The 11,969-nt window shown below is 40.0% G+C and overlaps 1 protein-coding gene across 5 annotated transcripts in view; it reads right to left on the minus strand.

Moving 5' to 3' along the window:
- pde4d (phosphodiesterase 4D, cAMP-specific) overlaps positions 1–11,969 on the minus strand; it is a 176,332-nt gene that overhangs the window by 121,523 nt on the left and 42,840 nt on the right. For 2 of the 5 annotated variants that reach the window (XM_037975629.1, XM_017431297.3), the window contains exon 1: positions 9,723–10,051. The exons of the other annotated variants lie outside the window; for them this stretch is intronic. In XM_037975629.1, coding sequence (XP_037831557.1) covers positions 9,723–10,027 — 305 coding nt within the window. In that variant the 5' untranslated portion in view covers positions 10,028–10,051. Of the gene's footprint in view, positions 1–9,722; positions 10,052–11,969 lie in introns of those variants that run through there. 5 annotated transcript variants of the gene reach the window in all.

The following is an 11,969-nucleotide window of genomic DNA, read 5'->3' on the forward strand; positions in this document are numbered from 1 at the left end:
AAACCCACCTGTTTAGAGTTGCTTATGGCTAAATTAGGGTTAGAGTGCAGGCTTTTGATGTCTTCGATGTTTTTCTTTTTCTTACTGTTTATTCAATGTCACATGCTGTTTTTATTTTGTTTTTTAATTATGTAAAGCACCTTGAAATGCCTTGCTGCTGAAATGTGCTGTACAAATAAAATTTGATTGATTGATTGATAGTATACAGTAAATATTCCAGTGGGATCCAGCAATCTACTGACAAACAGCTAGCTATGTCTGCTAAGCCAGAATCTGCAAAAAACAACTCGGGTTTCATATTAAAATTAACTACAAATAATAAGATAATCAGTAAATTCCTTTAAGTTCCTATTCATCCTCCCTTTTAAGTAGAGGGATTCCTTAAAAAATAATAGATGTATTGTAACTTTTACATAAGATGTATTATTACATTACTATATCAATGAGCATCAATTTTCATGATAATGCTTTAGTCATACGCATTTAATTTCCTAAGAGTTTAGTTTCCCTCACATGCTTCTAATCCAAGAGACAGTAATTTCAGAACAAATGACTTGGTTGTGAGGAAGAACAGCAATAGATTTATCACTGAACAGAACACTGTCATCTGAGTACAGTTATTAAGAGCATTGCAACAAAAGGGAGAAGTATTACAAATTTGTTACATCACCTGAAATGCCACTTTAAAACTCCACATGTTTGCATGTGTGGTGGGGTTTAATTTGGGCTGCAAAGACTGGCACTGCATCTTTTTGGTTTGTTTTCATTGTTCTTGTTTTAAAATAAATTTTGATGGCTCGCCATCACTGTAAAATAAGTACACCCACCAAATGTGGACAATCCTGGTGGGTTACATTAAGTTTTATTGTCTCTAATGATGAAGCAATATGAATATATGAATACGAATATATTGACTAATGGTGGAGTAATAGGATCCATCGAGACCTGTCTCTATATTCCTACCAATAAATGAAATCAATTTCCTGTTAATAAGAATATAAAGCTACTCTGACATACAAGCCAGTCATTTTTTCCCCCCACAGTGATGTGGATCTGACTCATGAGTCACAATCTTTAACTGCTGCTCCAACAAAAATCTTTTCCATTTTTAATGAACACAACCCCCAGGGTTTGAAAGTTTAATGCAAAAGCCAACTGCAATTTTCCCAGAAAGCTGGCCTTGGTCATTTTCAATGGAGGTATTCAAGTTAATCACACTGACCACAGAAACGTCAACGATTCCTGCAGCACAGATGACTGATCAAAGGTTTAGTTTGCTGCTAACACTCCAAGTAACTTAGATACAAAAATTAAAATCTTGCTATATTTTTTGTAATGAGAGTAGGCCTATACAATTCTTAGAGAAAAAAATCCCTTTAGCAATTATTGCTGCAAAAAATAACTTTAATCCCAGGAGAACAAACAATGGAATTGTGTGTGAAACAAAAATATTGTTTTTTTAATGCCTGAAATACCTCCTGAGAAAATAATGTATATTTTTCAAAATCTTTCGTACATGGTTACATCAGAATTGTCACACTGAACCTCAACTTCACTGATTAGCAATGAATTATGCATGCCGCGTCACGTGGGCTGTTTATTTCACCCCCACATCTCAAAGAAACGATATGAAACACCAGATGACCTTGTGTTTCTCTACTATAAACCACAAAAGCTGTTGCATACCGAATGGAAATCCTAGCCTGTCAGGGTTTTGTTTTGTTTTGTTTTTTTCCTGTCATCATAATTATCTTCAAGTTAGATTGTTTTTCCTTACGTAGCTTTTTTTTTTTTTTTTTTTTTCAATTTGTTTTATGATTTTTATGACACCAAAGCTGTAATCTGTTCCACAAAAGGTGCAAATCAGGCAAATAATATCCCCCTTAGCCATGTGATTACAAAGTCTTGTGTGATTTGAATGCAAGGCTGGATAACCAAGTGGAAAATGCAAGCAATTACCCAGACAGACAAGATATTCATAGGGACTGAAAAACCTCAGATTTACACAAAAACTGATTGAATCCACGAAATTAAATTAGCACCAAATTATTATATTTGCACTAGTGATGTTTTCAGTATTGTGATAGAATTTTTGTTAAAACTTAGTTTTCATACTGAGTGCAGGTTATTCATCTACCCATTCACTACGTCTGCTTTCTCCTATTGAGGGCAACAGGAGAGTGGAGCTTACCCCAGCTCACTCTGGGCGAGGGTGGAATACACACTAGAAAGGTCACAATTTCATTACGTTTTATCAAACTGCTCTACTGTAATACTCAGCGGACTTGTTTACTGTTCAGATGTATATTTTTTCCCTGACTGCTATTGGCAGATGATGCTTCTCTGCCCCAGTTTTCAATGATAATGGGCCAGCCTCAATACAACTGCCTCAAATCGATGCTGCAGTTTGCAAGCACTGAGCCCTCTGCAAGACCAGTTCTGGGTGTTTCATTAAATAACCAACCCAACATTTACAACAAAGACAAAACGCCCTATTTTCAGCCAAAAGGTTGCATAGAAAGTGAACCAACCTTCACAGAAAAACAGTCATGTGTTCATGTTTGTGATGGTCCACAATCCCCAACTTCTTCAATTTCAGTCAGCTCTTACTTAGAACATATAATCCAGAAAAATACCTCAGTATTAGTTTTAATGATACAACTTATGTCTAAGAAGAAAAATGCTGAAATGACTCATACTAAAAAAAATATTGGTGTAATCCAAAAGCTAATCAGAATAATCAGGCCAATTTAGTTTTTATTTTTGTTACATAATCTTAAAGACATCCAGATGATCAGGTGATGAGGATCTGCTGCAGGGTTGTTTTCATATTTCATGACCAGAGAAGGCCATTTCAAATCAGCGTATGGCAGGGTTTAAGATGAGAGCAGACAGATATGACAGGAGGCATGTGGCCCTAGGAGACAAATCATTCAGGGGCAAGAAGCTGAGAGGGGATGGGGAAATCAGAGGACATAAGACAAAAAAACAAAGTAGATAAAAATGAGAAATAACTGCTCGTCTGTATAAGTTAACGTGCATCAGCCGGTGTTATTTTCAAGTATGTGCCAGTAAATCAAGAAATTGAGAAAATGCACCTCAGGGGAGTGAACCGATAAAAGGAAAATAGGAAATTTGGCAAGTGAGGAAAAAAAAAAAAACAATATCTAAGAGCTGAGGAAAATATTCTGAAAAATTAATGAATGCACACAGCATTGAACCCATTGAGGACTGACCACATCAGCTCATTTCATTATACTGTAGCAAATGAAACACTCTTCATGTTATAAAAGCCTTGTAGCTTGTTGTCAGGCTATGTTTTTGGAGTCCGTTTCTTTCAGCATGTGGTAACCACTACCCTATTTGCTGCAGACGTAGTAGGCTATTCCACCCACTGAGTTAGATCATATGTTTTAACATGGACTTAATAAATGTGAAGTAATAAATTGGTTTCAACAATGCTGTCTATATAAAGAACTGGTTTAGATCTTTTGAAGTGGGATTCTGTGGAAACGTTATGACACTCAGTGCCTTATTTGTTGCAGAAAGCTCTTTGAATGACTTTAGTTTGGTGTTTAATTCCAACCGGATTGATGAGATGGTGGCTAGTCCAAGCGGGGCTAGTATTACGGTTATGTATTACGTGATTATTCCAGCAAAAACACTGTATTCTGCAGGAAGTTTCCATAGATTCCCACTTCAAAAGATTTGAACTACTGCGTTAATAAATAGGTCTGAATATGACTGTCATTTTTTAAAAAGGATCTAAGCTTAGCTAATTGATAAAAAAAAAATCCATTCCCTCGCTTCCAATGAAAATTTATTTATGGGGCCAATTTGTCCATTGAATACTTAATTTGTTTTAGGTGACAACAAAAAGCTGAAAAATAATCTGCCTCTCCAGAAATGCATTGTGGTGGCATATCAGTGGGTTTATTAAATAAAAAGGAGTATATTTATTTTATTTGCAGCCATTTGGTTAACTGAAAACTTAGCTGTGTTTGTAGATATTCTTTCAGCAGCTTTGGTACAAATACCCAGAAAAAAAACAATGCTTAACATGTCTCGTCTGTTTCAAAGCAATTAGCAGACCCCACAACACACCAGTTGCCCACTCCGCTCCAGTCTTTGTCGCCCTGTTCAGTGTAATATGATCAGAACAGAACAGCCAACAAAGAGCGAAGGGAATTACCCAGCATCAAGCAGACAGTTTGGAAAGCCTTTGGCTCACGGCCCTTTACAAGGAAGGCTGGCCTTCAAAAAGGGTTTTCATGCATTTTATTAGGCTAACAGATGACCAGTGAGAGGGCTATGAAAAGCAAATGCCTGTTCCTGCTGGTTAAAAATGTTTTCTCTGCTCCACATACACTGCTGGAGCTCTGGTTCGATTTGAGATGTCACCATTTTAGCACAGTTCCTCTCCACCAATAGGCAAGAATGTTTCCCCAGAGCCAGTTACACTCTGTAGCTTGTCGTAGGTGCTGGACATTGTCTGGTTTTGACATTTGATGAATGGGTTCCCTGGGTAGAATCCACCTGACCCATCCATCAACCGTGTTGCCCATAGAGGATGTGTGCATTAAACATTAATTTTCCCAGTAGTTGCCCGTGATTTCAGGCCCAATTCACTTTGATGAAAAGGCATTGCTTATTCGGTGAGCACTTTTACTTTTTTTTATCTGAGCAAAGCTGTGTTTATAGCTTATTTCATGTGAGTTTGAAGGAACACAGAGGGACTGTTTAACAAATAAACTAAATTTTTGACCATGACCTCAAGACAAAGAAAGCCGTGCACGCTGCCTTTTACTGCCACTGAAATTGTTGATGTTCAATGGAAACGATTTGTGCAAACAGATGCAACACAAAAGTGCATCAAAGGTAAATTACTCCTCCACATCAAGTGAATACTTCAGGGTTCCAGCTTACCACTCCACTTTAGGTTTTATTTTGCTAGAAGCACGTTATCACACACCTCCTCATCTTAATCAAAGTCAGGCAGGTAACTTGTTTGGCACTAGAGGAAGTTGTGCTACTTTTAAACAACTCCTACTTGAAATGCTTACAACCGGACAACTGGCAAACCTGTCTGTAACTCCATGCTATTAAAGTACAAAATAAAAAAAAAGCTCCTGATGTCACGAATACTGCAATAGATCCACAACGCATTTTCCCAAAGGTGATAGTGAAGCCGTTCACGTTGGAGGTTTTCAGGAAAGTCTGATAAAGAATAGCAGATGAGGCTCCCTAATTACATGGCACTGTTATAAGCATTAGAGCGTACACAAAACTAGCAGTGAGTGAAGGAAGACAGCATGCAGGTCAACAAAAATGGCCAACATTTTTGGCCAGCATCCACAGTCACTGATGGCAGTAAATGCTTCAGATTATCTGCAACATTCACACATTATTTTACTCTTTGATCTTCCAAAGACTTTAATGTGGAGCTGGCTAGAATATTTCTACAAGTAATGTGGACTAATCCACTGGAACTGTTTGTTTTATTTTATCTTTATTTATACAAATGTATCTAAGATGTCCCAAAGAAAGGGATGAAAATAATCCACGTTTCACAAATTCTACATTTAACTCTGATTACTGGCAACCATCACTGATTTTTCCATAAAATGAAACAACACATGCACACACTGCTGTTTTAATGGTTCTGTCTACAAGACGGCCGTGACTGACTTTGAAAATTACAGGCTTTGTGGTGGAATTTGAGCGGACTTTTCATGGATTACAATAAGGGCTCTGGCTGTGTTTCATCCACACAATAGTGTTGAAATCCTTTCTAAACAAGCATATGTTGTATGATTATTTTTATGTTAGGTTTACATTAGAAAACCCATTCTTGATGAACAATGACTGACAAGAGATGTGTACTACCAATGATTTCCCGGACTGACCGATTTCTAAACAACAATAAATTTCAATCAGGGACCTTTCAGTCACAGAAGCAAATAAAGCCTGGAGCAAAAAATGCTTATAAAGTGTTGCACATCTCCAACAAAGGCGTTTAGTAAAAAAACAATTGTGACCTTTTTTGGTTAGTTATTGGATGGTTGAAACTACATCAAATTAAACTGTAGGATGTTTTTTATTATAGTCTCAGCTCTGCTTTCTAAAATAAGATGAGCATTTAGCAGAGTTGGGAAGAAAAATCTGTTCTACTTTTTGTACAGAACTTCAGAAATAGTTGTATTATTAAAAAAAGCTTTTGATTTATATGAAAGACAAACATTGAGTCTTTCATCTTGCAGTACATTTGTGATTTCTGATCAATTTCTGTAACTTACAAAGAGAGGTTACAGCATAAAAAAGGTTTTTAACACTACATGGCATGTCTAATACTACAAGTATAATCGGTGATCCAGAAGGTGTAGCTTCACTCCCTTTGTTGATAGACTAACATTGACTTTTATCCCAGTGCATGTGCATTATTAACTTTCTAATCCACATTTTTAGCTATTCTAAATAACATACTCATTACACTTTCCTTTTCTGTTTGAAAGAGCAGATCGATAACACCGAGACAGGGGGATGGGTTTTCACATAATTATCAGCCCAGCCTGCCGTCCATTCTTCAACTGAAAGAGTGAGAAAATATTACCTTTCATTTCATTCCCCAAGCTGCATGATGTTTGATGCTGATCAACGGTAATGGAAAGTTGCATGACCGAAAAGTGTTCATTAGACTTTCCGGTCATTTTTCGTTGAAGTGCAATCTTGCAGACACCTCTGCAGTCTGGCTGTGATAAAGGCTATGACTAACAATATAATATACATATATATATATATATATATATATATATATATATATATATAGATAGATCGATAGATGGATAGATATATATAGCCAGATTATGAACATTCTTGGAATCTAATGACATAGGCAGGGGTTACACTTCATACTGGTTAAAAGCCTCACTCTGCAAATGCCATTCAGAGTAGGAGGACCGACTGAAAAAAAAACTGCAGATGTTAAATGCAGTGTAGATTGAGAAGACAGTGGTCTGATTTCCTAATTTTGGTAAGAGGTTTCCAAATGCAGAACCCCTTTTTCTTCCTGAAGATCTTTCCATTGTTTCTGTTTTGATATTTCCCCTTCCACATCTCCAAATCTTGAATTGTGAACAAAGGAAAAAAAAAAGGAAATCATGATCTTCCTCTTCACTGGCATGTCTAAAACCCAAAGAAAACCCCCTGCAGCGTCCCCCTGGCACACACAGGCAAGCAGCAGGAGAGGAATAGGACACTTGCCATCTTCTCATCTAAGGATGCTCCCAACTTTTACCGAGGTCATGGATGCTTTGAGCAGCACCCTGCCCCAGAATCCACTGTGACACATAGGGGGGACATGCTTCACCTTGAGGGTACTGGACCCCCCGCATCAAACCAGCTCCTTGGCGCACACAGTGACATCACCAGGCCTCTCAGGCTGAACATTTGCTGTCTCTCTCTATACATTAGGCAGATATCCACTGCACGTTTTAAACAAGCTGGCACTTCTTATTAATTTTGAACCGAGGCGCTGCCTCTGAAGTTGTATCTGTCTGTTGAAATCAGCATTTATGTCTTGTTAGGCTGACTTGAAGCCACAACCTGAATGCTGGGAGTTTTCCGTGTGAGGAAACGTGACCTTCTGTTGTCTTTTTAATTGGAAGAGTCAGTCAAAAGCACGGCTTAAATGTAAACAACACGTGCATCACACACCAGCAGAGCGGAGGCTCGGGAGTACCTGAGAGCAAGAACGCTTTCAGTCCTGGAAATAGGCTTTCTTTCATTTCAGGCAGCCAGAGCCACTGTATGGCTGCACTGAAAGGCTTTTCAACACAGAAGTTCGATCAAATGGAAGACAGGTCCTTATTTACTGTTAAAATTAAAAATAAGAGAAGTGCTTGTATGATAAGCATTCAGATTCAATGTGCAAAAATGTCATTGCACAAATATGTAAATTTTGAGACCATGGAGACTTTGTGTGTTCTTATCTTGCAAAATCTGTGCATTAGATGAACACACTACCACACGACAAGGTTCTATTATGATTTATACGCTGAATGTCATACACCAATATTCAAACACATAAAGGTTACCGTATAAAAAACAATAAAAAAAGAGTTATCCAGCTGATTCATTTGATCAACAAGAATTCAACCCTTCTGTGGTAAATAACAGTATGCTTGGCTGGGATATAGAAGGCTCAGGGTTAGATTTAGTATATATGCAGGAGAGCAATGTGCCTCTTACGTAATTAGCCTCCTGTGTGAAATTTGATTTGTTTGGGTTAATCTAATTGTAGCCTAATTTCCCTCCTGAAGCAAATGCGAGTAACGCGCAAATGATTGGAGAAGCTGAACTACATGAGTGTCTTCTCTTTTTTTTTACATTTCAGAATCAATTTTAACATCACACGGGTGTTTTAGTCCAGCACACCACTTTATGCTCTTACTCCTCCTCTCCCGGTGACTGTTCTGCCACCGTGACAGGAACCATTCTGTCTGTCAGCCAGAGCGCCTTCTATAGCTGAGTGGTGACTGGACCTGCAGGCGAGTATCACTCAGCCAAGCCCGCATGCGTTCATGGCGCAAAAGAGGACAGGGAGGAAACAGCCAGCCATCTGACAGAAACTTCCATCCACAGTGTTCACTTAAGCCTATGAGCTGAGGTGACCTTCTCAGATTTCATTACATTTGGTCTATTTTCTGTCCCTCTCTCTCTCTCTCTCTCTCTCTCCCCTTCTTCTTTTCCCAGAACAAGTGAGTAATTAGAGCAGAAACATTTCCCTGCACACCCTGGCTGCATGTGCAGAGCTGCCTTTGTGTCAGTCCGCATGCACACGCCTTCACTAGAACTGATGTTCACTGCATTCCAGTCATCACTTTCTTAAACGGTGGAGACCCGGCATGTGGCATAGCTGCACAATTATGAGCCATAGTCCTGCGTACGAGGTGGGGAGATGAGGAAAAACGACCGCACAAGTACTGGGTCTCAGCACAACTGAAACACAACCTCAGCTTGGCAAAGAGCTGATGAGTTCAGGAAACTGCACATATTAAGATTTCCTCTGACCTTTCTCTATTCACAGCCAAAACAATTACTTCCACCAGTACTTATCAACACGCTAAAAATACATCACTGTCTGCACACTGTGCCATTTATAGCCATGCTAAAAAAATAAAAAAATAAAAAAAAAAACAGGACAATTGGGATGAAAATCTAAAGAGATGTCTGTGATGACCATTCAGCTGTTAAAGATGATCTGTTTTCTTTTTCTTGGACATTTAACACGTCCTCCTCAGGCTGACACATCTTGCTGACCAAATTTAAACATCCAGCTCTAAGGCTTTGTTGGCTTCATCGTTTCAAATCATGAATAAATGAAGGATGCTGTGTGAAAAGTGGCACAATTGCGCTTCATCTTCTTCTTGTTATTATTATTATTTTCTTTTCAACCATTATTACTATGCATATGACATATAGTTCGACCGTTCCTTCGTGGACACTGTGTTAGAAAAAGTGATGTAAAACTGAGTGAAAAGAAAGTTACAACTAATAGTAATAATAATAAAAACAAAAAGACTTCTCCGCGCTCGCGCCTGAGTCAGGTTCCCAACGCCCTTCCTCTCCATCGAGAGGCATTAAAGGAAGAGCAGTTTCTCCTCTTTTCTTTTCTTTTTTTTCTCTGCCTCTCTCTCTATCTCGCTATCTCTCTCTGTCCTTACCGTCGAAGACCTTGAAAGGACGACGGCCACGACATCCTGGATTTCTTCAGCCCGGGTCGATGGCCCGTGTCCACTGCGTAGGTCCGGTCCATGTTCCTCGGGCTGAGGTACCTCTCGGTGTCCGAAAAGCCTCTTTGTCTCACGCGGTTGTTCTTGCGCACTGCCAGCGCGTGGTGGTGGTGGAGCGGGGAGAGCGTCGCCTGGTTCTGCTGCCTCCACAGATGTTTGGGCGCCTTTGCGCTCACGCCTGTTCCGCCGCCGGCCACCAAGGCAGCCGTCCCCACCTTCCCGCAGGCAGGATCCATCCTCCTGGCGCACGTNGGTGGGGGGGGGGCGGTTTAAATTTATTTTAATAAAACTGACACTTTCGGGAGCATTCAATTAGAAGGTGAAGGTGACGGGGAGAGGAAGTGAAAGTGAGCGCTAATTGAGGTGTTTAATTAATCCCCCCCCTTCAAAACTGAGGCAACTTTTTTATGTGCTTCACGTCCAGTTTGTTTGTTTGTTTGTTTTAAGTGATGAGTTCAACTCCATCAACTTTATCTTTAAAAATCAAACCAAAGAGAGAGAAAGAATAAAAATAAAAGAAAGAAAATTAATCCATTAGGAAGTGGAGCTCAGTGAGTGCGGCTCGAACGGGGCAAAGTGTTCCTGAGCTGGAGGAGAAACTAACAGTGGAGTCCGGACTCTTCCTGCGCTCCCCGCTTCCTGCCTGCACGCCCATCTCTGCCAGGTGCTGCTGCGGCTGCTGCAGCTGCTGCAGATGTTCAGAAGCAGGACAGCCCGCCGCGCTCAGGCTCCCCGCGGCCGACAAACTTCTGAGCGTCAAATCATCCGAGCAGATGTGCCTCCTTTGCTCGGGCGTCCTGCAGGAACAAGGGCTGCCGGCGGGATATAGGCAACGGGAAAATCCATAAAACATGAGGGGACCCACCCAAAGCACCTCCCCTTCAAAAAAAAAAAAAAAGGCTGAGTGTCAAGCAGGATGTGGGAGTGGGCAGAGAGCCAGGTGACCTGATCATGGGGATTGAGCCAGCTGGGGATTGCAAAAAAAATGTTTTGTTCTGAAACTGAACATTCACTGGGTGAAATTAAAGGATATATCTACATCTGGCTGGACGAGTTCATGCCCAGAGTATGTGATGAGGATAACCCTCAGCTTCATAACATTTACCTTATTATCTGTAATTTGGAGGATTTTGTAACTTTCTTTCATGTTGGCAACGATTGATTACCTGTAGCAGCCAACTTCTAATACGTTGACTCCAAATATCAATCAGTTGTAGACGTATGTGCAATCATTACTTTCTGAAAATTTCACCAAAATCAGTGGTCCATGAGGTATTTTGATAACAAACAGACAGTGCTGACTGTGACAAATAATGCCGCCGTTTTAAGCAAAGGTTTTGCACAATAGATATTGCTCAGAATCCATGTTAAAGATGACTCTCAGCTACCAACGCATCAACTTTTAGCTCAGTGTCTGTAAAACTGGCTGAGTTTTGGTCGATTTTGTGTTTTGTAAGGTCAGTTGGCTGTGGCAGCCATGTTGAGATGGACTGACTCCAAAGTCTAATCAGTTGCAGATGTACCCCCGAACAATTGTTTTCATTAAAATCCATTCTGTGTCATGAGATATTTTGCTAACAAACAAAGTTGACTCGAACGCTCAATCAGTTAATGCTCAGATTATATGTTGGGGATGAGTCTCAGCTACTACCACAGCAAATTTGAGCTCAATCTCTGTAAAACCAACTGAGTCATGGCCATCTTTGTGTTTGCCAAGTTTGCCGAGCTGTGAAGGCCATCCTGACAGGAATTTCCTCCAAAAGTTAATCAGTTTTAGACGTTCACCCAGCGGTTACTTTCTGGGAGCTTGATTCAAATCCGTTCTCTGGTTCGAGAGGTATTTTGCTAACATTACAGATAAATGAACACGCACACGCAGATACAGCAGAAATGGGCAAAAACATAATCACTTCACCTGTGCCTTTGGCAGCGGGCGCTAAAAAACAAATAGATGCATAATATCAAGCAATTAACACACTGCAGGTTAAAAAAATCAACCTCACAGTGATAAATTAAATAGAGACTAATTGCAGGATATGTGCCCATGGGTTACAGAGGAATGCAAACATCCAGCCACCTTGTTAAATCGCTCCTTCTGTTCTGTTTGTCATCAATTCCAAATAATGGCAGCTCATTGGGGAATGCCACTTTCTTTCCTTCATTCCCCCCCCCCCCCCC

This window comes from Kryptolebias marmoratus, linkage group LG1 (assembly GCF_001649575.2).
Source record: "Kryptolebias marmoratus isolate JLee-2015 linkage group LG1, ASM164957v2, whole genome shotgun sequence".
Taxonomy (NCBI): domain Eukaryota; kingdom Metazoa; phylum Chordata; class Actinopteri; order Cyprinodontiformes; family Rivulidae; genus Kryptolebias; species Kryptolebias marmoratus.